General features: G+C 44.5%; 8 protein-coding genes across 8 annotated transcripts; 4 read left to right on the top strand and 4 right to left on the bottom strand.

The window, feature by feature from the left end:
- Nucleotides 1-580: 580 nt before the first annotated feature.
- On the bottom strand, nt 581-1,201 carry IL334_002058 (uncharacterized protein; the record flags this gene model as incomplete). Its single annotated transcript, XM_062933805.1, has 1 exon — nt 581-1,201. One exon carries the CDS (start codon nt 1,199-1,201, stop codon nt 581-583), a length of 621 nt encoding a protein of 206 aa, XP_062789856.1.
- A 330-nt stretch (nt 1,202-1,531) lies between these two features.
- Nucleotides 1,532-2,092, top strand: IL334_002059 (uncharacterized protein; the record flags this gene model as incomplete). The annotated part of the gene is made up of 3 exons (XM_062933806.1): nt 1,532-1,677; nt 1,734-1,761; nt 1,829-2,092. 3 exons carry the CDS (start codon nt 1,532-1,534, stop codon nt 2,090-2,092), a joined length of 438 nt encoding a protein of 145 aa, XP_062789857.1.
- Nucleotides 2,093-2,618: 526 nt separating this feature from the next.
- On the top strand, nt 2,619-3,985 carry IL334_002060 (uncharacterized protein; the record flags this gene model as incomplete). The annotated part of the gene is made up of 5 exons (XM_062933807.1): nt 2,619-2,685; nt 2,757-2,952; nt 3,093-3,325; nt 3,413-3,628; nt 3,750-3,985. 5 exons carry the CDS (start codon nt 2,619-2,621, stop codon nt 3,983-3,985), a joined length of 948 nt encoding a protein of 315 aa, XP_062789858.1.
- A 644-nt stretch (nt 3,986-4,629) lies between these two features.
- Nucleotides 4,630-6,264, bottom strand: IL334_002061 (uncharacterized protein; the record flags this gene model as incomplete). The annotated part of the gene is made up of 7 exons (XM_062933808.1): nt 4,630-4,849; nt 5,065-5,170; nt 5,230-5,297; nt 5,367-5,443; nt 5,517-5,708; nt 5,801-6,058; nt 6,205-6,264. The coding sequence occupies 7 exons, from the start codon at nt 6,262-6,264 to the stop codon at nt 4,630-4,632; spliced, it is 981 nt and encodes a 326-aa protein (XP_062789859.1).
- Nucleotides 6,265-6,863: 599 nt separating this feature from the next.
- IL334_002062 (uncharacterized protein) lies at nt 6,864-7,166 on the top strand (the record flags this gene model as incomplete). Its single annotated transcript, XM_062933809.1, has 1 exon — nt 6,864-7,166. One exon carries the CDS (start codon nt 6,864-6,866, stop codon nt 7,164-7,166), a length of 303 nt encoding a protein of 100 aa, XP_062789860.1.
- Nucleotides 7,167-7,959: 793 nt separating this feature from the next.
- Nucleotides 7,960-12,572, bottom strand: IL334_002063 (uncharacterized protein; the record flags this gene model as incomplete). Its single annotated transcript, XM_062933810.1, has 16 exons — nt 7,960-8,138; nt 8,208-8,412; nt 8,597-8,736; nt 8,825-9,056; nt 9,163-9,286; nt 9,355-9,542; nt 9,673-10,044; nt 10,138-10,278; nt 10,350-10,425; nt 10,479-10,750; nt 10,864-11,068; nt 11,183-11,795; nt 11,851-12,111; nt 12,179-12,238; nt 12,285-12,425; nt 12,494-12,572. 16 exons carry the CDS (start codon nt 12,570-12,572, stop codon nt 7,960-7,962), a joined length of 3,288 nt encoding a protein of 1,095 aa, XP_062789861.1.
- A 1,378-nt stretch (nt 12,573-13,950) lies between these two features.
- On the bottom strand, nt 13,951-19,016 carry IL334_002064 (uncharacterized protein; the record flags this gene model as incomplete). The annotated part of the gene is made up of 5 exons (XM_062933811.1): nt 13,951-14,979; nt 15,033-16,255; nt 16,306-18,159; nt 18,316-18,741; nt 18,830-19,016. 5 exons carry the CDS (start codon nt 19,014-19,016, stop codon nt 13,951-13,953), a joined length of 4,719 nt encoding a protein of 1,572 aa, XP_062789862.1.
- A 1,966-nt stretch (nt 19,017-20,982) lies between these two features.
- IL334_002065 (uncharacterized protein) lies at nt 20,983-21,588 on the top strand (the record flags this gene model as incomplete). The annotated part of the gene is made up of 1 exon (XM_062933812.1): nt 20,983-21,588. One exon carries the CDS (start codon nt 20,983-20,985, stop codon nt 21,586-21,588), a length of 606 nt encoding a protein of 201 aa, XP_062789863.1.
- Between the last annotated feature and the right edge of the window lie 267 nt (nt 21,589-21,855).

Genomic DNA, 21,855 nt, shown 5'->3' on the forward strand with positions numbered 1-21,855 from the left:
AGCCTCGAGGGCATTTACTGGACTTACGAAGAGGCCAAGCAGGCGGCCAAAGATGACTTAGAAGGAGACCGGGGGAAGGATTATGAGTCAAACTAAGATGATGACGAGGATGAGGTGTATGAGCTGGAGTGAACATCTGAAGAAGGAGATATGTATAAAGTATTTATATCAGAGGCGCAGTTTGATTCTCCTCCTCCCAAGGACACATCGACGGATCAACGCACTCAGAAAAAGTATACTCCGTCATCAAAACGACAAGCTATATCGACCAAGTCCTGCCGAATCGTCCACTCGCACAGCCTGTTCTTCTTTCAAAGCTTCTACTTCCAGGATAGATACGAACTGGTAGATGAAAAGGGCAAGTTCGAATTACAGGCCGAGGATCTGGAAGGTGATGAGTATAAAGTATGGATCGAGGAGAGGGAGGTGGAAAGCGTGGGAAAGGGGAAAGGTGAGTCTACCAAAAAGGGGAAGACCAAAAAATGATTATGCTTGACGCTAATTACATACAATGGGATGACGAACTATCTCTTAAACAAGCGGTCTACAGCCTCAACACCTTCCATCCAGAAGACATTTTCTACCCGTCCACTATCCTCTCCTGTACCCATATCTTCCTCTTCCATCCTTCCTGATCAACAGCCGTGACCTCGTATTTCTGCTGTCTGTCAATGACGGTATACTGCTGCCAATAAGTTTCGTTCTCATCCATCAAATCTTCTCCACCGAGTATATTTAAAGCCATCTTTCTAGCATTCTCGAAACTGACACAAAGACCTTTCACGACGATGGTATGTTCGTGATACGTTTGATCTTCCTCTCTCATAACGAGATACATGGTGCTTCCGACGATAGTTGGCTCGACATTATCGTCGGAGTGAGAGGAGGATAAAGGCATCTCCCAAATATCCCTCTGCGCTTTGGTCTGTTTCTTAGCTGTTTGACGTGGTTTGTTGACACTTCCGATAGCTTGTGTCTTGGATGTAGGAGTGGAAGAAGATACATTTTTTGATCGACCAGTAGCAGTAGCTGTAGATATAGAAGCTGTGTTCTTCTTTGCATTCGTAGCAGGGCCAGCTTGTTTCTTTTCGACAGCTTCTTTCATGGTATATACTTTCATCTCTTCACCTTCTTCGAATGTGACGAAAACTTCATAATAATCTGGTCTATCTATAACATCATAACTTGAAAAATCATCCATCGACCAATCATTAGTTAAACTTTTAGCAGCAGCTGATCTGGCTCAGAGCAATTATCCCATCTCCTTCAACCTTCAACTGGTACTCGAGTATCCATTATCTATGAAACAATACACGTCAACTTTATGTACCTTAAGGATTATCACGTTATACCCGTGTAATCCGGACCTGAATCTTACCCACATTTCAATCCATTAACGGATGATTCGTCCGGACCGGAATTCCACCGACAGAAATCCCATCGTTTCACTGGTTTATCTATATATAGTAGTTGACTTTTTCGCATCTATCAGTATTCTTTCCTTTATCTATCTGTTATTCAACCAGTCACGATGGCACCTTACACTCCCGTTTTGCTGCAACATGTCAATTTACCTGTACCCAAAGGTACCTTGCAGCTCGCTCAAGAGTTTTATGGAGAAGTGATTGGGTTTGAGAATGATCCAGTCCCACAAGCTCAAAAGGAAATCTTGTTATGGTATGTGAGAATTCAATCGTTCAACACTATCAAAGCTAAATCTTCATAATATCCAGGTTTAGAATAGGAGATGGACCTCAACAAGTGTGTTACAATTCCATTCACTTGACTTTCAGCCTTTGAACAATTTTGCTAAACACTTGCATTATAGATTCACGTAGCTTTCGAGGGCGTTTCACCAGAATCCAAAATCCTATCATCCCGACATCCATGTTTCCAGCTTTCATCACCTGAGACACTCGTGGCATTACAGCGAAGGATATACGAGCATATGCAATCAAAGGCTGATTCAGCAGCGATGTCATGTGATTCCCCCGGAGAAGAAAATTCAGGTGCAAAAGGTGTTGAATATCCTACTAGGTTCTTTGCGACGGATTTCGCTGGAAACAGATTAGAATTCAGTGCTCCAAAGTAGAATAAAGCAGTTCAGGAGTGATTGTATCAGAAATCTGTTGCTGTAAAGTAGGGAGGTAAGGGATCTATGTTTTGTAAGAATACGTAGCGGGTATATCGTATGTAATCCCGTCCATGGGCAATTACATTGACTGCTTATAATTGTACAACCGTCACCTCGCACTTTCGGTTCATTTGGTAGCAGTCATCTCTTTGCTTCTACGTTTGGATGAGTGACCTTTCTGATCTGTGCTTCTGTACAGTTGTTATGCATTCGTCCGTCGCATCGGCCGTAGTCTTTATATGTTTGGATCAAAATAAGCACCGTTAAACTCGAGATTAGCCTTTTCCCATTTAACCGTACAACCTGGATTCAGGGCGGTGATTACTCATAAAATAGGAACCGTGTTTTGGAGATGGGCTCGTGCGTTTGTGTTGAATATAATTGCTTCTGTTAAAAGAAAAACTTCGTGAACGTACTTCAACTAGTCGTTCTTTATCCTCTTGAAACAGAGTCAAGCAATCATTCAATATTTGATAACACCACCATGGCACCTAAACGACCACCACCTCTCCCTAAGAGTCTATTCGCTCCTCAAGGTCCCCTAAGTCCCAGTAAGTCAACACTGTCTATGCACACTGTATCAACCTGTACTATGCCTTACACTTCTGCGTCAACGATACAGACTTCCATCCACCACCTCCTTCGCCCACTTCGATTCATCCAGAATACATCATTGATTCACATTCATTTGTGAAAAGACTTGAACCTACTCCTGATCCGATATATGAGGGACTCGAGTCAGCATACCCTAGACCACCGGTCAAAAGTGCCATTCAGGTGAAAATGGACGTTTCTGCTGAACCTGCAAAAGCTGTTCTGTGAGTTGACCGTCTATCTAGCTGTACCTGTTTGAGGGATGGATATAGAATCTGGTAGTGCAAACCAAACACAACCGTTCTCAACCAAAGAGCAAAACGGATCCAGATAGTGCTGACATCATATGTGACATTTAATATAGCGGAGTCAAACCATTCTCTATCCATCCAACGGTACTTAACCTCACTCTCGTCACTCCACCAAGTATAACCAATATAGCCAAAGGAGCCGTCGATATTATCGTTCCGTCCACGTTTCCGCTTTCAGAGACGGAATGGGATTTGTTGGAAGAAGCAGTCAATGCTTTAGACGGCTGTTGGGGAAATGGTACTTCTCTGAATGAAGAAGGTAAAGAACCTGGAAAAATTGTCATCTGTGAGTTTTACTTTTGCACTTCGTGATAGATTTCGTTATCCTTGTCTTATCTTACCAAAGAATCACTTCACTGATAAAGTTATATAGCCGGAATACTTCCTCCACCACTGACGAAGACGGCTACACCCCTCCTCAGTTCAGACGCATATAATCTTCACCTCGCAAGAATAGCAAATCTTTCTTTGCACGCTAATGTCTATCTTAAAGCATTACCTCCTGTTGTAGATGTCATTCAAGCTAAAGAGAAAGAAGGCGGTTGGTGGTCAGATAGAAAGGAGCTCGAAAGGGTCTTGAGGATGTATAGTATGTTTCTCATTCACTTCACCTTGCTATACGAACAATGCGACTCAAAGGACTCAAAGAAGCAGTTGCTGTGTCTATTGGTGACTTGTGCTAAATTATGACTCGCGATTGCTCTACACAGTCTCACCTGTAATCGAAGCGTTCGGGACACATCGAATCATATTCGGATCAACCCCTGCTCTACCTTTGGCGGAATTAACAAAAGTCTCACCTATCCCAGGTGATTTAGAACAGCCAATACCTAATGGAGAATGGTATTCGGTTCTGAGGAAAGTGATCTCTGAGCTGGGTGAAGGGAGAGAAGAGATGTCCGGAGTGATGGGTGGGAATGCTGCCAAAGCCTATGCGTTGGCATAGGCGCTTGCAAGACATTGGCCGAAATCATGATCTGGAGGGTGTAGGAAATATGATAATCTGGAAGGGGTTCCGCTGGGAGTTGAGAGGACTTGTGAATTGGAATATGCAGGACATATACAATGGGACGATATGTAAATAACGAATAGCTCAGTTCTATCTTTCTATTGACGAATGTATAACGTTGCACAATAATGCGAGACTTCCTGTATTCTTGTTTGCCCTGCAGATACAGATGTGTTGGGATGCTATATGCTTGTTTCAAGCACAGTGTACACAATTACATTCGACCAGATGGACTCTCATTCGCCAAAGAGTAAAGGTGATTCTGTATGCACAGAATGTAGGATCCATAGGACAAATTGATCGCATGCACAGATATATTTTCAGGGTGCCACATTAGGTGCGCGAAAAGAGATAGTGACAAGACAGCGGAGGTTTCCGCCAGATGTGGCGGAATTTGCTTCACCTCGAATTTGGCTAAATCGATGTTATTCGATGCATCTGATTTGATTGTTTCCAAACCTATTCAGACGTGAAAGGTAGATACTATCGATACATTCGCAAAGCCTGCCTCCTCGACTAGCTAACACAACTTCAAACGCGCAATTTCGATCACTGGAAGCCGATTAAAATCGCTACAGAGTTTATCCGGCAACAATCGCTCCTCCGTTGACGTGGATCGATTGTCCAGAGATAAAAGAAGCGTCTTGACTAGCTAAGAACACATATGCAGGCCCCAACTCGCTTGGCTGTCCAATTCTTCCGATCGGAGCAGGGCTGCTGTGCCATTCTTTCATCTGAGATTCATCCATAGCTGCGGGTTGGAGTGGGGTCCATACAGGGCCGGGACAGACAGCATTTACTCTGAGAAACGACGATAAAGGACGTCAGTATCTTGTCGTATCAGGCCAGGGATCGTCGTAGGAGTCAAAGGAGAGATGAGAGAGTACACAGGGCGAAGCTCAGATCAAGGAAGTCGGAAGGGGAGAGCCGAAAAAGGGGAATCAAAGGAGGAGAAATCCAGGAACGAAAGTCGGAAGAGGAGAGGCGATGAAGAGCGCCAAAGGAGAAGAACTCACCTGATACCTTTGGAAAGAAGTTGGTTTGATAAACATCTAACCATTGCTACTTGGGCTCCCTTGGTCATACTGTAGTCTACCAGCATGGGTGGACCGGCGTATGCGACTGAAAGATGCCACAGTCAGCTGCCACTAACAGAGAAAAGGGAGTGATCAGTAACTCACCTTGAGAAGCAGTGACGATAATGGAACCACCCTTGGGAATGTGGGGTACAGCAGCTCGGGTGAGGAAGCTAGAAGTATATGCAAAGTCATTTTGATATCCATTAATGGAAAAGCATAGGTAGCGATGGGATGCTCACAAGGTACCGTAGATGTTGGTTTTGATAGTTCGGTCGAATTGTTCAGTTGTGATATCGGTTATATCAGGGATCGAGTACTATGTAACATATTGGCATTAGGTCATTGAAGAATAATGGCTGCAATTTGAGGCCGGAGCAAACATGACTTACCATAACACTTGCGTTGTTTACTAAAACATCGATCTTACCCCAAGCTTGAACGACACTTTCAATAACTCTGTTACAACCTTGTTCGTCTCTAATATCTTGAGGGAAGAGTAAACATTGTCCACCTGCAGCTACGATGAGCTCTTTTGATTTCTCAGCATCTACTTGTTCTTCTGGGAGATAGACGAGGGCGACCTGACATTGACATCATCGAGCGACGATTAGCGTACAGAGACATTCGAGTGGTTGAGATGCAATGAACCAAGCGTAATGGAATTACTACTTACATCGGCACCTTCCATGGCGAACATGACAGCTGCTGCTCTACCTATACCTGAATCACCACCAGTGACGATAGTCTTCTTTCCCAAAAGCTTTTTGGCAGCTTTATATTGAGAGAAATCATCTTGTCCTTCCTGAACAGTAGCAGAGTTTGGTTTTTTAGTCATATCATCTTGGATACCGACTGCTCTGTCAACTTGTGATTCAATTGGGAAATCACCAGTCTTTGGGAACTCTCCCTTGGAAGCAGTTTCACCTCCGGGCTATCGATACAATATCAATATCAGTGGATCATTCCCATCTAATCGAGTAACCACATCCGCATCACAGCTTTCCACCGTACAGAGATGTTGGAGCACGAATGAACCGATCTTCATCAAGCGCATAGGAGGAAATCGAGGATACTCACGTTGGCCATGGCGGATTCACCTCCAGTGGCTTTATCAATAACTGATTTGACTGTGTCCATTGTGTATTGCTATAATATAATCTTAAATTTGCGGTATATACGATGGGGAGAATAGGAAAGCCTAAGAAGAAAGTGCACGGTCACATCTTATATAAGTTTACATGGTTTTTTTGAATACAGAGCCCACATGACTCTGGATGAGATGAGATACAAACCCGGCGTATGACGTCGTGAAATCAATGATGACTGGAGAACCTCATCCGTCCTCTCAAAACTCATACATAACTCCCACCGCTCTCTAAGGGACATTCACACAAACCTGATCTCAAGTGGGAATTCAATTCCTAATGACCCACGTCGACTGATATTTTCGTTATCGTTATCCCATGAGGATCGAGGAAATTCCTAAACATCTCCCCCATCTCATCTCTCGGCTGTACTGAATTTCTGTGATGTCATTCACAATATCCTTCGTGCCTGGTTAGTGACTTTTTTTCTTTCTGACCGTTCTCCCTCCACCGACTCCCACAAACCTTACGATGGCATGAGGTCCTACTACTCGTTTACACGTGGCATTCGGCTACACGTCTTTCGCGGTCAAACATTTCATCGTTGTTTATACATAATATTTCACCTTTCAATGCATCATATCTCACAACATGTCTAATAAACTTGCCCTAGCAACTGCATACAAACGACAGCACCCCGAAGAGAGCTTTCAAACGGTATCAAATGCATACAATGTCGCCTCTTCTACCCTGTACGACCATGTCACTGCTTCGCGCTCTCTCAATACTTCCCACGCCAACAAAGCGCTCTCGGATCCCATGGAAATGGCTCTAGTCAACAAAGTCAACGACTACGCTGACCGGGGGACCCTGCTCAGCCCTGCACATGTCAAGAGTTTAGCAGAAATGGTCTTAGAACGAAAATTAGGTGTCATGATGGCTACGCCGGCATAACAATATTATCATTACGTAACCCAAGATATACTCCCGCTCTCAAGACATACTTCCGCCCTCAACGATATCGTCAAGTAGATATAGAAAGGATAGTAGTATAAGGTAAAAGGTATTAAGGACAAGGATATCGTTGGTTCAACTTCTACTCTTATTGAGTACCATGGATAATATATATATACAACTATACATCTCGTATTCTTAGTCTTCTCCCTATGAATTCTCAATTGTTGTCTCTCCCTATACCTTGACGATATCTCATCGGATTCCGGTCTCTCCTAGAAGCTACAACGTCTATTGTCCCTTCTGAAGTCTATCCCTAGCTGAGTACTACTTTAGCTCTATTCCTACCGATCTCGTTGTATCCCTCAACGATATCGCCATCAACGAACGCTATACCAATACCCTTGGCTATACCGTTCTCCCCTTGCCTATTTGGCTCTCCGTTATACAATTTGGGCATCCTGGCTGGAGCCGACGTTGATCATCGTGACATCTGGGGCTGCAAAGCATAGCACCCCGGATATCCGGACTGCATCCGGTCTAACAATCCGGATATCCGGTTTTTTTGAGCCGGATGCAGGGTCAAATCCGAAAATATAATCCAGATGCAGGGTACCATCCGGAAATATTCCGGATGATGCAGGACGAGCCGGAATCCGGAATTTGTATATCTGAATGAATGGAAATCATGCATATATCGTTTACAACATATCCACAGAGCAGATGGATGATATGATGGTAATTTACAACTGAAATATGACCCCTAAAACCCAAATAAGTACTAGAATTACAACTAATTGCCGTTTCGGTTCTGCATAAATGAATTCCAGCTATCCAGAGAGATCAGACCATTTTTATACCAGGATGAGATACAGACAAGAGCAGCCAGTGTAGAAGGCTTGAGGCTGTGACGACGGTCGGAAACAGTGAGGCCTGCCATACTGAAGATACGTTCCGGAAGGACGGATGTAGCTGCCATCCGGAATCCGGGATCCGGTTAGTGAATTCAGCAGTTTGGTTTGAAACGAGTATACTACTCACCAGGTGCTGTGAACACATCTAAAGCTAACTGTCTCAGTCCCTTGTATCTTGCATCTACACAGTGAAACCACCAATTGAGAGGATCTTCGAATGACTTCCCTTTACCGCGGGACAGACTGCCGTTGATAAATTGATCGACTGGGTGTTCATTCTGCGACTCTGAATCGTCAAGGTCCATCAGGGGTCGACCGTCTGCAGGTGGTGACTGTTTTATGAGATATACCCGGACCGCAAGTAAATCCGGATGTGTGATGTCCGGGAAATCCAGGATCCGTAATTATAGATTTTGGATTGTATTTGTCCAATAGCAGATGAAGAAAGACAGATATGACAATGTTGGTAAGCATTGCAACAAGCACGACCTCCATTGAACGATATAAGGTACTTACAGACATCACAACATCATCTTTATCCAGATCTTGGTATTTGTCGCTGTACAGATCTAACAATGCTTTCTTGGCCTGATTCTGCCATTCTTCGGTCCATCCATTTTTCTTTAAATAGTTCATACGCATGGAAGGATGGAGGACTGAGAAAACCTGTTAGCTGACACAAGAAGAGAAGAGAGCTAATCCGTAATCCGGAAATCCGGAATCCGGAATCTAGGCAAAACTCACGGATAGCTATTCTATACAGATTTGAGTTATCGGTACGGGAATAGTACTTATTGAGTAGGTCTTTACCAATTTGAGCACCAATCTGGACCACAAGGGGGGATTTTGAAGCTGTAAGTACCTTGTCGAGCTGGACAGTTAGTTTGTCGATATATGGAACTACACTGGCGATAGTCACAGACCCGTTTGCATGCTCGGCGTCTTGTTGGAATGCTAGGGTGGCCATTTTGACCCACTAGAGGTGTGCAGCAAACAATGTAAGCTCATGAAGGAAGGTCATATCCGGAAATCCGGGAATCCGGATGATCCGCATCCGGGAGCCAGGAGTGAACAAAACTCACATCTAAGAGACCTTGTAGTGCTTCTATCGCTGCCCAATCCTCAGGCCCCAATTGCTCTTTCTCGGCGAACAGCTTCTTCCCGTTTCTATCCCCAATAACGTTCGGATGACGATAGAACTCAGTCCTAATAGTCAGTTTATCAGTTACAGACAGTGCATGATATATATATATATATATGATATTTGGACTCACACGATAGCCCTCATTTCAAGGCATTGCTTCATCATGTTGCCAGTCGTGTTCCACCTTATCTCGGTATCCCTGGTGATATATTTCTCTCCACCAGTATATTTCTTACTTTCAGACAACGTTTTGAGGATAGACGACCAAGTGGTTCGGAATTTTGAGCTGAATCTAGTAGCTTTGGCGATTCTTCGAACCTGTAAGGGGGATATCAGTAAGAAGGCTATCAATAATGGCAACAACGTCCGGATCCGGATCATCCGGGGCTAGAGTATCCGGAATCCGGAACGCTTTATTGATTAAGATAAAATGATAATGTTTACTCACCTTTGCTAACAGAGTCCTTGATGACAGTAAATCCGTTTCTTGTACTCTAGCAACTAAATCAGCTAGCATATTGTTGATGCTACTGTCTGTACCGGCCTCGGAGCGTAAATCAGGATTTTCCGTTGCTTCAAGAGCTTTATTGATTAAGGTTTGCTCTTGATTCAACTCCAGGTTGCTGAAATCCTCTCCATCGTCTTTGTCATCCGAATCACTAACGGAGGCCTCTAAGTCGGTAATTTCGCTGATTTGTTGATCGAGTTCTCTTTCTTCTTCATCTTCATCCAACGTTAATTGCTCCTCCTGCATTGATTTTGACACTAATCGTTGCAAGGTGGACATTGTCGTTTTAGTAGAGAAGGGAGAAAGCACAGACTATCAAGCATGTAAGCATGAATAGGGTCTAAGTCCGGTATCCGGGGATCCGGATCATCCGGATCCGGAAGTGGTGAGACTTTGAAAACTTACTTTCACAACCAAATTCAATATGTGTGCGAAGCACATTATTCGGTGCTCGGGCCCAGGAAAGTTCGGAAGCGTGTCAGTAGCACCTAATTCTTCCACCAACACCTGATTTGCAGATGTGTTGTCCAATGTGATAGAGAAAAGCTAACAGACACCGGATGATAAGCAAAGACCGGACTCCGGACGTAAGATCAATCCGGGGATCCGGGACTTACATTATCGTTTAATTTCACTTTCTCTAACCCATTCTGTATCTGGCCGGCCATAGAAACTCCGGTGGAGGAATTAGAGCTTTTCAAAGTGAAGTCAGATGTGTTTCAGGGGTTATTGAATGATAAACTCACTGCACGAAATCAACAATACACGTTTTGACCGAGAACCCACGATCTATTGAATTGTTCCTCTCCAGCCATGAGCCAACAACCGCTAAATAAGACCCTACATTGGGAGATGTCCATCCATCGGCTGAGATGTGCAAAGAGCCCATCATGTTCTGTTTTACTTGCTGGAAGATGGGAATTCGACTGTATTCAGCGAATTCCTTAGCAAGGGTGGAGAGTTTTCGTGGAGAGGGGGTTTTGATCTGTCCAGGTAGCGCTTCACAGAGTTCTTGGATCTATGCAAGAGACATTCATCAGCGAAAGATTGGAAGCCGGATGTCCGGATGTTTGACATCCGGATAAAGGCCATCCGGATGTTTTGCCCTTTAGTTTTTGACTGTTGACTCACCAGGAGATCGTTTATAGATGCAAACGATCGGTTGTGAAATGCTGCGTTGACAACAGCGAAGAAAGCAAGCTTGTTACTGTCCATCGAGACATTGACAATCATCGAGGAAGGGGTATTTGCTGTTTTTTGATGAGTTTTCCAATGAGAAAAGAGCACACCTCCTGAGGTGTCATTTGCACGTTGTTTGTAAAGGATTTTACACACCCTACAACATATATTGAACAGTCAGTATGGCTCTGAAGACTTAGCAGATTCCGGTCAATCCAGATAGCCGGGCATCCGGAATCCGGATCATCCGGAATAGTGAAAACCAGCTCACGAGCATTTGTAACCCAACCAACAGTTTTTTGACTCATCTGTAGCTTCTTGCAGAGAATAAAGGGCATAGTCTTCAAGGGGGATCTTGAACGGACGTTGATAGATGCCGAAATGAGGACGAGTTCCGTCCGTTACTTTATTTTCCCAATTTTTAACAGCTTTATTCACCATATCATCGAGGTTTGACCACTTTAAAGTGGAGTGGATCTTGGTTGGTGATGAATTTGAAGCAGTACTCGACTTTTGAACCAATTGAGCACCAGGATTTGGAGTGGGGGTGGGAGTAGGAGTGATGGGAGCAGTAAATGGAGCGCGAGAAGGAAAGGGAAGTCGTCCTCCAGAGGGTTTTGAAGCCGTTTTAGGTTTTTTTGGTTGAGGAGTATCCTCAGGGTCTTCGTCCATGAGCTCCGATTCACCTTCAGACTTATCAGATTTACCGGATTGGTGGGATCCGGATGATCCGGACTTATTCTTTCCGGACTCTTGAGACTCCGGATTGAATTCATCACCGGAATCTTGCTCAGAGGGTACATCTGATAGTGAGCTTTCAGTAGGGTCGAGTTCATCCTCAATGTTTGGATCAGGTTCATCGGTTGGCCTCTTTCGTTTCTGATCTGTATAAGAAATCAATATGGGTATTATGAGATATTGAGACTGTTTTTCACTCACTAGCTGCTTTTTGTGCACGTTCACGTTCTGAATAAGCAACATCCCTTCTCGGTCTTCCAGATCTTGTTACTGGGGGAGATGGCGCTTGAGCTTTGCCTTTAGCTTGAGCAGGAGGTTTTGCGGCAGGTTTTGCGGCAGGTTTAGCGGCAGGTTTAGCAGCAGGTTTAGCGGCAGGTTTAGGCTTGGATGGGGCAGCAGGAGTTGGAGTTGGGGGAGGAGCTTTTGATGGTGGCTTCTTCGCCGGGGGTGGATCAGGAGCATCTATTTGAATTGTCAGCAAAAAAATCTTTCATCCGGAATCCGGAATCCGGAATCCGGGGTCACTAACCATTTGAATGAGTGCGCCAACTTGGAGATTGATGCACTTTGAGGGGAGACGAAGTAGAAGCTGATTGGGTAGTGATTAGAACCAAGTAATTTCACGGATAACTCACCTTTTGATTTCGGATATTTCTTATTGGCACCTCTGACCAATTTGAGCGCATCCCTTAGGTTGAAGACCTTCTCATCGTCCGGTTGGCCTTCCTCTCCCATGAAATGGTCGATGGGAAGATCACCAAAGGTCTTGAATCGTGCTAAATCAATCGCGACACAGTGAGAAAGAATAGAGTAAAGAATAGAGTAAAGAACAGGAATCACATACCATCATCCGACAACTCGTTGTACTCCTCCAATATGAGCGTCTCTAGCTCACTCACACTCATCCTGTCTTCCCCAGCCATCGTGATAGCACTGAATTGAAGCTGTTTCTCTTGAATTATGGATATATGAGTGATACATGTGCATAATATGACTCTATTGACTCTATCGATGAACTTAACAGAATGCGAAGTGAAGTTGTTTGAGACGCGAAGTCACGTCGGCGTTATTGGTCAATAACGCCGATGTGGCACACGAATCTCCGGATGATACTGTCATCCGGGACATGAAAACAAGACGTGTAAAAGGAGATTGATGCATCCGGACAAATCCGGCGTCATCCTTCGTAATAACCGGACATCCAACCAAATCCGGTTTGAAATTCCGGATGCATTCCTCAATCCGGGAGAGCATTTTGTGCATCCGGACACGCATCCGGGCGATCCCGGATGCAGTCCGGATATCCGGGGTGCTATGCTTTGTGGGGCTGGCATCAACAGGCCTGGCAAGAAACTGCAACTTCTAGACAGATTAGAAGTGCGTGGAAGAAATCTGGGCTTTATCCGCTAAGTAGAGAAGTGATGACTGGTGCTATAGAGACCAAAGAGAGAGAATACGCTACACCACCACCTGGACAGTCTCAATTTGATCCCGAAACACCTCAATCCCTTCGTATCCTACGCTCCAACAATCAAAAGGTTCGCTCTGGCGAGATTGACACTCTACAGGCGTATTTTAAGCTCGAAAAGGCCTACGAGAAATCATTGGCGGAGATCGTGCTACAAAGACAGGAGCTAGAGATGTTTAAAGCAGCCCAGGAGCTAGATAAAGCCGCTAGGGGCAGTCGCAAGGCGGTACGTCATCTCCAGGGCGAAGTATATGACCCTGCTTACCAGGCAGAACATGCTCAAGAATTGGCAGAGCGGAAAAGTAGAGAACAGGAGGCTACCAGGAAGAAACGGGCTGCTGCACAGGTTCAAAAGCAGCTGGGACGCTCTGCTTTGCGGGGATCGATGGCAGTAGGGCCCTCTACACATGTACCAAATATCTAGTCTGTACGATGCATGCATCCTGTGTAATAAATTATTTGGTCTCTAGAATATTATCACGATGCATCTCCGAAAGTGACGTGTAGCCGAATGCCACGTGTAAACGAGTAGTGTTCATGCAGCTGAATCAGATTAGGTACTCGTATAGTTTAAATTGCATCCGCATCCCTTATAACCTATATATAATCGAATATGAATAACCTAAAATAACAAAGCCAGAATGATAACAAATCTTTTATAAGGCTCAGCCATATACACAGAATGAAAAATTGAAAGCGGGAATCCTTTTCTCCTTGTAGGAGGTAAGGAAGTGGGTGTTTGTTTTTTTGAGTTAATTGTCCTTGTATTATTATTGTCCTTCTCCATCACATCATCCTCGTATCTATATCTATTCCTTTTCGTCGGCACCCGACTAATACAATGTTCCATAATCTCTGAATTCCAATGAATTAGCTTGTAAAGTTGGATTGGAAATCAAAGCTTTCGAAACGGGTTTGCCAACTGCACTTCTTCTTTTGGCCATTGCAGGTGAATTCAACGATCCAGAGTTTGACGATGTAGTACCTAGGTATGATCGAGTAGCTATATCCTCGAATGGATTCTGTGAAATCCTTTGTCTACCTTGATGACCTTGTTGAGATGGATTTTGATTATTTTGAGGTTGGGGATTTTGAAACCATGATGAACCGAATACTGATGGACCATAATTTGGGTTCGTAGGTGATCTAGAATTATTCGAACCAGATCCTGAATAATTCGAATAACTTTCTCTTTCTAACCTCTGTTGTTCTCTCATTGATCTATCATTCTCAAATGGTGAAGCGTAAAATGAACTCGGTCTATCATCAACTTCACTTGCTGCTATGGAAGGTACCGATGAAACTCTTCTTGAATCGTTTGCCCAACCACTTTGAGCATATACTTCTGACATAGGTCTATGATCTCCGAACATTGACATGTGTTCTGATAATCGTTTGTGAACTGCTTTATCGTTTGACTTTTTCACTCTTTTGTATATCCAATATACCAGAGCAATCCATAGTAACCCGCCGATACCGACACAAACACCTATAATGATGTTTCGTTTTCGATTGCCAGAGGAAGGATTACTGGTAGTTGTCGAGGAGGTAGGGGCAGACTCGGAAGACGCTGCAAGGGGATAAGCCGTGTTGATCTGAGCCGCTAGTGCACCTTCGATACCGGTTTGATTGTACAATGGCGAAGACGACGTCTTGATGTAAGCATTGAGAGTATCAAAGTATTTAGTGGGGATATAAGACATGTATTGGGTAAGGAGAGAAGCCTCATCGCCGTCCCATGATGCAGGTTGGTATACCTGGAGACCGAATGTTTGTACGTCTGATGCGTTGATTTCGAGTGCATTACCAATCAACGTGGGGAAAGTATTGAATAATTGCGAAGTTGCATCGGAAGAGTTAACCTTTGATATTGTGTCAGCATGGACACACTCCTGCTAGGGCGGATTGCACTCACGACAAACCACCAAGGATAGTAATCTGCTGCAAGAAGAATCGCGATAAGGGTGTTGTCTTTTATCGGATCAGAATCTTCTCCGGTGCCCGCTTGAGCGTTGTTGGCTACCGAATTCGCCGGAACAATCAACGTTGGCATACTACTTGGTATTGTCGCTACGGAAGGCGTGCTGGTAGTCATAGTGGTTTTGGTTCCAGTGATAGTGGGTGTGTCCGAAGTAGACTCGGGTGTCGACAAGACACTACTCGATGCTTGGGTATTGCCAATCAACCATGTTTGAGTTGGTGTATAAGCTGCGTCGGTAGTACTGGTGGAGTCATACGTGGTACTAGAGGAGGTCACTGATGCTGAATCCCAATCGGTACTGGTGGAAGTAGGCTCAAACGTTGTTGCACCTGTTCCATTGATCGCTGGCGTGGAGGTGACTGAGCCAAAGCTACTCATGGCATCTGACGGGAGAGCCGATCCAGACTCTGCACTCGATGTGACGTGAGGGGAAGACGAGGCAGACACATCGTCATCGGTAGCACTGGCCGATGCTGAAGTCGGCTCGGAACCATTGAAAGTGGAGGGCGGGTTCTGGGATGAAACGGTTGAGGGATCTGTTGCGACGGGGTCGTTTGATGAAATTGCCGATGACACGCTTGATGGGGCAGGCTCATCGGTCATATAGGTACTTGCTGAAGCATCCGCTGATGACGCAGGAGCGCTTTCCGCTTGTGAGGTAGTAGAAGGTGTGAGAGTGGGCTCAGCAAACGACGAATAGGAGTCAACTGTGGTCGAGGCGCCTGAAGGCACTTGGGCTGAATCTTCGCTTGTACTGGTCACTGGGTTGAAAACTGGTTCAATGGAGGTGGGTACGGTCGAAGCGACATCAGTAGTCGACGTTGCGATTGGAGTGGCTGACAAAGTATCCAAGGTTGATGGTGCACTCTCGATGGTGGACGAAGAGATGTCGCTGGTAGCAGGTGATTCAGTGGCAGCAGCACCAGCAGTTGATGACTGTTGAGCGATGTCAGATGTCGAAGGAGCAGTATCATCTACACTGACTGGATTTGTTGAATCTACTGATGAAGTGGCTGGGTCCGATGTAGCAGATGTAGTTGCGATTGGTGTCGCGGCAGTTTCGCTCGTCGTAGGGGTATCAGTCATAGTGGCAGGAGATGTTTCAGCAGATGGTGAAACAGTGGCAGATTCGGGCGCATCATTAGTAGTAACGGGAGCTATTTGAAAATGTCAATGAAGCCCAAAGACAGCCAATCGCAATACTCACTCTCAGCGCTTTCGGCACTAGTAACTGACGTTACATCAGTCGCGACAGTCGTGGTATCCGGAGTGGACGTAGGTACATTCGATGAATCCAATGTACTTGATGCGGAATTCGAAGCTGTTGTAGTTAGAGTTGAATCGTTAGCGACTGGTTTCTTTGCAAATGCTTGCAGTGGCAGTGGAGGACTTTCAAAAATGGAAGAACTTGAAACTGAAGTTGAAGAGGAAATTGTACTGAATGATAAAGTAGAAGAAAGCGAAATCGAAGGGAAAGTATAAGACGAAGATGTAGAAATAGCAGACCAAGTGAATGAAGAAGAAGGTATCCAATTCGCAGACGACGTTGTGGAGGACCAACTTGAAGTTGTCGTTTGTGACGCGGCAGAAGACCCGTTCCAAGACCTTGTTATGCTTGATGCCCCGTTCGTGGGAGACACCAAGGACGTTGAAGTCAGAGTCGACCAGTTGCCAGTCGCGTCTGACCAAGTCGATGAGGGGAGGTTCTGTCCACCGGAGATGAAGCTTGACGTGCTTGTCCATGTATTTACGTTACTGAAAAAGCTCGTCGAACCTGGATCAGAAGAGGAGAGTGTGACAGTGGACACTTGTCCATCAAGTAACGTTGAGACAGAAGTGACAGTTGCACCAGTAGGCGGCTTGCTCGTGTTCCAAGTTGGCCAGGTAGAGTCTGGGCCCCAAGCTGAGACCACTGTGACGGACGTTGTATCTGACCAGAATGAACTGCTACTTCCGCCCTCAAGAAGTTCAGGATTGGAAGGCATTGTCGTTATGGGCGAAGAGACACCAGACGTAGTCGAGCTATCCCACCCTGTGGTAAATGAAGACAATGACAAGTCCGATGTGGAGATGGGCGAACCCTTGAGGGATGACTCAGCAAATATTGCGGGTGTTGTCTGTCCTTGGAGCAATGTTTTTGATGCACTTGAGGCCGTGCTGGAAAACTTTTGTGTGATAAATGCGGTATTCGAGTCGGTTGAGCCGGCCTCGGTTTTAGATATGCCAGTCTTAGAGGTAGATGATAGGAGACTAGTCGTTGTATCACCACTCGTACTTGATTGAGGAAAGGATGTCGCTTGCGATGAAGGCAAGCTTGTCGAGGTCGACCCATACTTTCCATATAAGGATGTCGTGGATATGACGGTACCACCTAATTCCCAGGACTGAGATGGTGAACCAGCGGAAGAGCTCCTAGCCGAAGAAGAAGAGGGTAGCGTTGATGCCGTAGACGAGAAAAAGGTCGTTGAGGTCCATGTTGTATCAGCGGATGTCGTGATGCTGATAGAGGTGGAAGAGAGCTCCGATGACATGGAAGAAGTAGAGGATTCATTGGGAGTAGCCGATGACCACTCCGATGTCAAAGAATCGCTTGACGCTGCGGTTGTGGAACTCCAATCAGAGATTCTTTTGTCGCTCGTTGGGTTAGTCGCTGGGTTCACCCAGGAACTGGTTGACATGAGAGTTCTACTCGTCCGGTCTTTTGAGTTTTCGATAGCGGAAGACGTGGAAGAGGTTGATATCCAGCTTGAAGCAGAATTGGCAGATTCGCTTGATGAAAATGTTTCTGGTTCACTGGATTGCGCTGTGGCAGATTGATCCCATGATGCGCTCGAAGCAGAGGGTACTGAGGAAATTTGGCTGTTTGGTAGTTGAGTGGCTGCTTCGGAATTTGACCAAATGCTCGTACTTGCGGAATTAGTGGAGATCGCAGTCGGGATTGACGTTACAGGATTATCTCCATCTTGACTCGATACCTCTTGCCGTCTCTGGTTTATGACTTCATGCACTTTTCTTACCCGACTATGCTTCTCGGATACTTCCCTTGCACTGGCAAATACGTCTGAACATCTCCCGTTGTCGCACCAGGATGAGTCAGAATGAAAGAAAAGATCAAGTAAAAAACGAAAATTATGAGGAAATAAAGTTAAATTTGAAAGAAAATTGCAAGGATTGGACTTGAAAGCTGAGGATAATCTGAGATTCGATTTAGACTTACATATTGTGTTACTTGCTGTATCAGCTGTCGTTGTCGCGTCAGATGTTACATCTGGTTGAGTGGATGTTGGAGCTGCATCAGCGGTCGATGTGGTAGCGGGAACTGCTGCAGCACTTGAAGTTGTTGCCGGAGTTGTTTCAGTAGTTGAAGTTGACGCTGGGGTTGCTTCTGCTGTTGAGCCTGGCGTGGACGTAGGTTCGACTGTTGAGGAAGAAGTCGAGATTGCCTCAGAGGTAGCAGTCGAAGTCGATTCGATGGTAGAGGTAGTCAATGCTAGAGTAGGTTTGACTGACCCGGATGGTGAAGTTGAGGCTTCTGAAGAAGACTCAATAGTAGACTCAGATGTCGAGGTTGACGTCGCTGTAGAGGTAGGTACGACAGATGAAGTGGAAGAAATCCCAAGTAATCCATCTAGCCCTAAGTCAGCTGAAATGACATTGACATCAGCTCATCGACTAGCGGATCAATTACGATCAAAGTAATCCTTCATAAGACCTTTCAGGACAAAACTCACCACCAATATCCAAACCATTTATATCTAATTGAATCTGTCTTTTTAACCTCTCTCGCCTAGTATGGTTCAGCCTTCTATCCATTCCTGATCCATGTTCATTTGCCGATATCAATTGACCGAATACCAGAAGGATGACTAACAATAGCGGTCCTATTGACATGGTGGGGATACATTGACGTTGACTCATAGTGGAAGAGTCAAAAGGTTTCAGCCCGTAGGCTTTCTTTTGAGTGAACAACGATCGTCTAACAGGTTTTTCTATTTCGTCGGTATTGATCAAAGAGTGCGAGGTTTGACACAAGTCATCGGAAAAGTTCGTCTTCGTTGATTTTAACAGTTTGATAACAATAATCACAAGTTCAGAAAACTGGGAAAAACAAGAACGAACGTCTAAAGCCCGTCCAGCGGATCCTATGCCCAAATGTTACAATGTCAAGTACTGTTTCGAGTTCCTCTTTGTGCAGTCCAACTTGAGGAGATGGAGATGAAAAGAATGGTTACGTATGGTTCGATCAAAGGATGATGATTTTTGGTTTTGGTTATTTGTGTGGTTGTGAAATGAGCGTAAAGTGTTGATATCGACTTGTGATAGGTTGTTAGGTTTGTCTGTTAGAGTGTTGTATATGATGGTGTGATAGTAGGTGGTGAAGTAGGTTGTGAGGATGAAGGTGAGATGTGAATGAGGATATGGGGTTGTTGAGGAATGGTATAAAGAGGAGGTAGATGTGGAAGCAAGAGTGGCGTAGTGAAGGTCAAATCAAATAAGCACAGTTCATCGCGTCAAAGGGAAGGAGAACATGTATGAAAGAGAGGGTCAAAGCGTAGATGGGTGAAACAGGAACATTTTCATCTTTTTATCCCTGCGTTGTCCGTTGGCAATCCAAATCATAACATGTCTCATTCTCCCACTCTCTACTATGCAGATAGATCTACAAGCAGAATGCAAAGATGTACTCACAGATCAACAGGTTGGTCAAACTCCTTCTACAGTGAGACTCAAGGAAGGTGCTGAATCTGATCTAGAGCTTTGTTGATTGCTTTTTTCCTGTTGTTGTTCGGTAAAGCAAAGTAAGACGCGTGAAATAGGAGAAAATTCGATCAACGTTTATTTCCTCTGCTTCCTTCTTCCCAAGTTGTATGAGTGTAATAGAGAGTGTGTCGTGTGTCGTTTTGTTGTCTATATCAATGTCTGTGTTGAATGAGTATTGGATGTTTCTGTTCTACCAAAAGAACTGAGAAGATCTTCAACGATGTACATTACATGAATGCTTCCATGACCGATATCCACAAGTAGTGTGTTCTTTTTTCTTTGTTTGTGCTAAAAAAGCAATTTGCCCTGAACGACATGGAGAAACACCACCTAAAGTAGGTTATGTGTTTGCAGGTTAAAATTGTGCCACCCCCTGCTAATGAAAAAAGAGTGAAAGTAAAAGCACGCGCGGTGCGGGCGAAGGGTAAAACAAGCGAAAGCACTGCGCTCTGCTCGCAGGAATGAGAGAGGATAAGTTATGTAAAATAATGAGATAGACCACGTTCCTGTAACAGAGTTAAAAGATCCAGACCTTGCGGAGCTGGTAAGGTGATAATTGGACGTGCGTAGTAAAATTAGAGAGGAACGAGGGTTGTTGAGCTATGCCGATGGATGGATGGATGATCTTTACCAAAACATGCTCTCTTCCATATGATTGACGATGCCATCCAGAGTTCTGCTCAAGGGTACGAATAACTTGTCAAGAGAGTGCGTTTCGTGTTACAGCAGCAAGGAGGGATGACGCGTCATGTTCGTACTGTGTTCACTTTACAGATATGCATTTGCATAGTAGATTTGAGATATCATTGGGACATTAATGTTGTTAACAAATATCAGAATCAACATCATACCCTAACACTTGAGCGAAGTTCAGATCCTCATTCTGATAAAGTCTTATCGCGGGCTGTCATATGACATCAAGGTGGTACCATGTGCGATTTCAAGCGGCGCCCGCGTGTCATGACAGCGATGAAATGATGTGATACCATGTCCGAGGGTCAATCCGGTTCTGTGCTTCTATAGAAGTGGAACACACGGGAGAGATGATCTGGACTACCTTGATTTATTCCCCCAACATATCCATATTGATAAGCGCAGTGCTAAATATCAAGTGTTCAGTAAGATGACCACTCCCATCAAATATGAGGTTCGACCAGCAGTCGATTCCGATGCCAAGGAATTATGTTCCCTATTGCGGGAATCATTCTATCAGGCATTCTCAAAAGCAGATGGGATGTCTGAATCTCTCTTGCACGATTACTTCAATGAAATGTTGATAGAACCTAAACTGAAAGACTCTATAGCAGATCCAAAACATGATTACTTCGTTGGAGCTGAGAGCGAACAGTCAAATAAATTGGGCGGTATGATTCAACTTCGATATCCAATTTCAGATCTTGCAGGAACGGGAACGGGAAAGGGAAAGGACGACGAGCAAGAAAAAGAGGATCAAAAAGAGGAAGAGAAAGAGGATCACAAAGAAGTTTATTTAGCTAGATTATACCTGTTACCTTCTTCTCAAGGGTCAGGATTAGCCTCTCAGCTATTCAACAAAGCTCAAAATCATGCTAAATCATTGGGTTATAACAAGATCAAATTAGATGTTTGGGATGGTAATGCAAGAGGAATAGCGTTTTACGAAAAGATTGGATTTGTTAAACTGTATGAAAACAAAGTCGAAGAAGACAGGTTCAAGAGGACTGATTGGATTATGCGTAAAGAGATCTAAATCGGTACGGATAAGTTGGGGTCTGGTTGGTAGAGACGAAAGAGGTGATCACCGTTGTTCAAGTTGTTATTGTATATTTACAGAACCACTGTATCATCTCGTGTATATGTATCGTTTCCGCATGCACATGCTCATGCACATGCTGCATCAACATCCCACGAATGACATTGAAGCGAATGTTGCAATTATTTCATTTCAATTTTCATGCAAAATTCCTAAGAGGAAAAAAGGAATCGATTTCTATTGATTTTCTTTCCAACTATATAT

This window comes from Kwoniella shivajii, chromosome 2, assembly GCF_035658355.1.
Source record: "Kwoniella shivajii chromosome 2, complete sequence".
NCBI classification, from domain to species: domain Eukaryota; kingdom Fungi; phylum Basidiomycota; class Tremellomycetes; order Tremellales; family Cryptococcaceae; genus Kwoniella; species Kwoniella shivajii.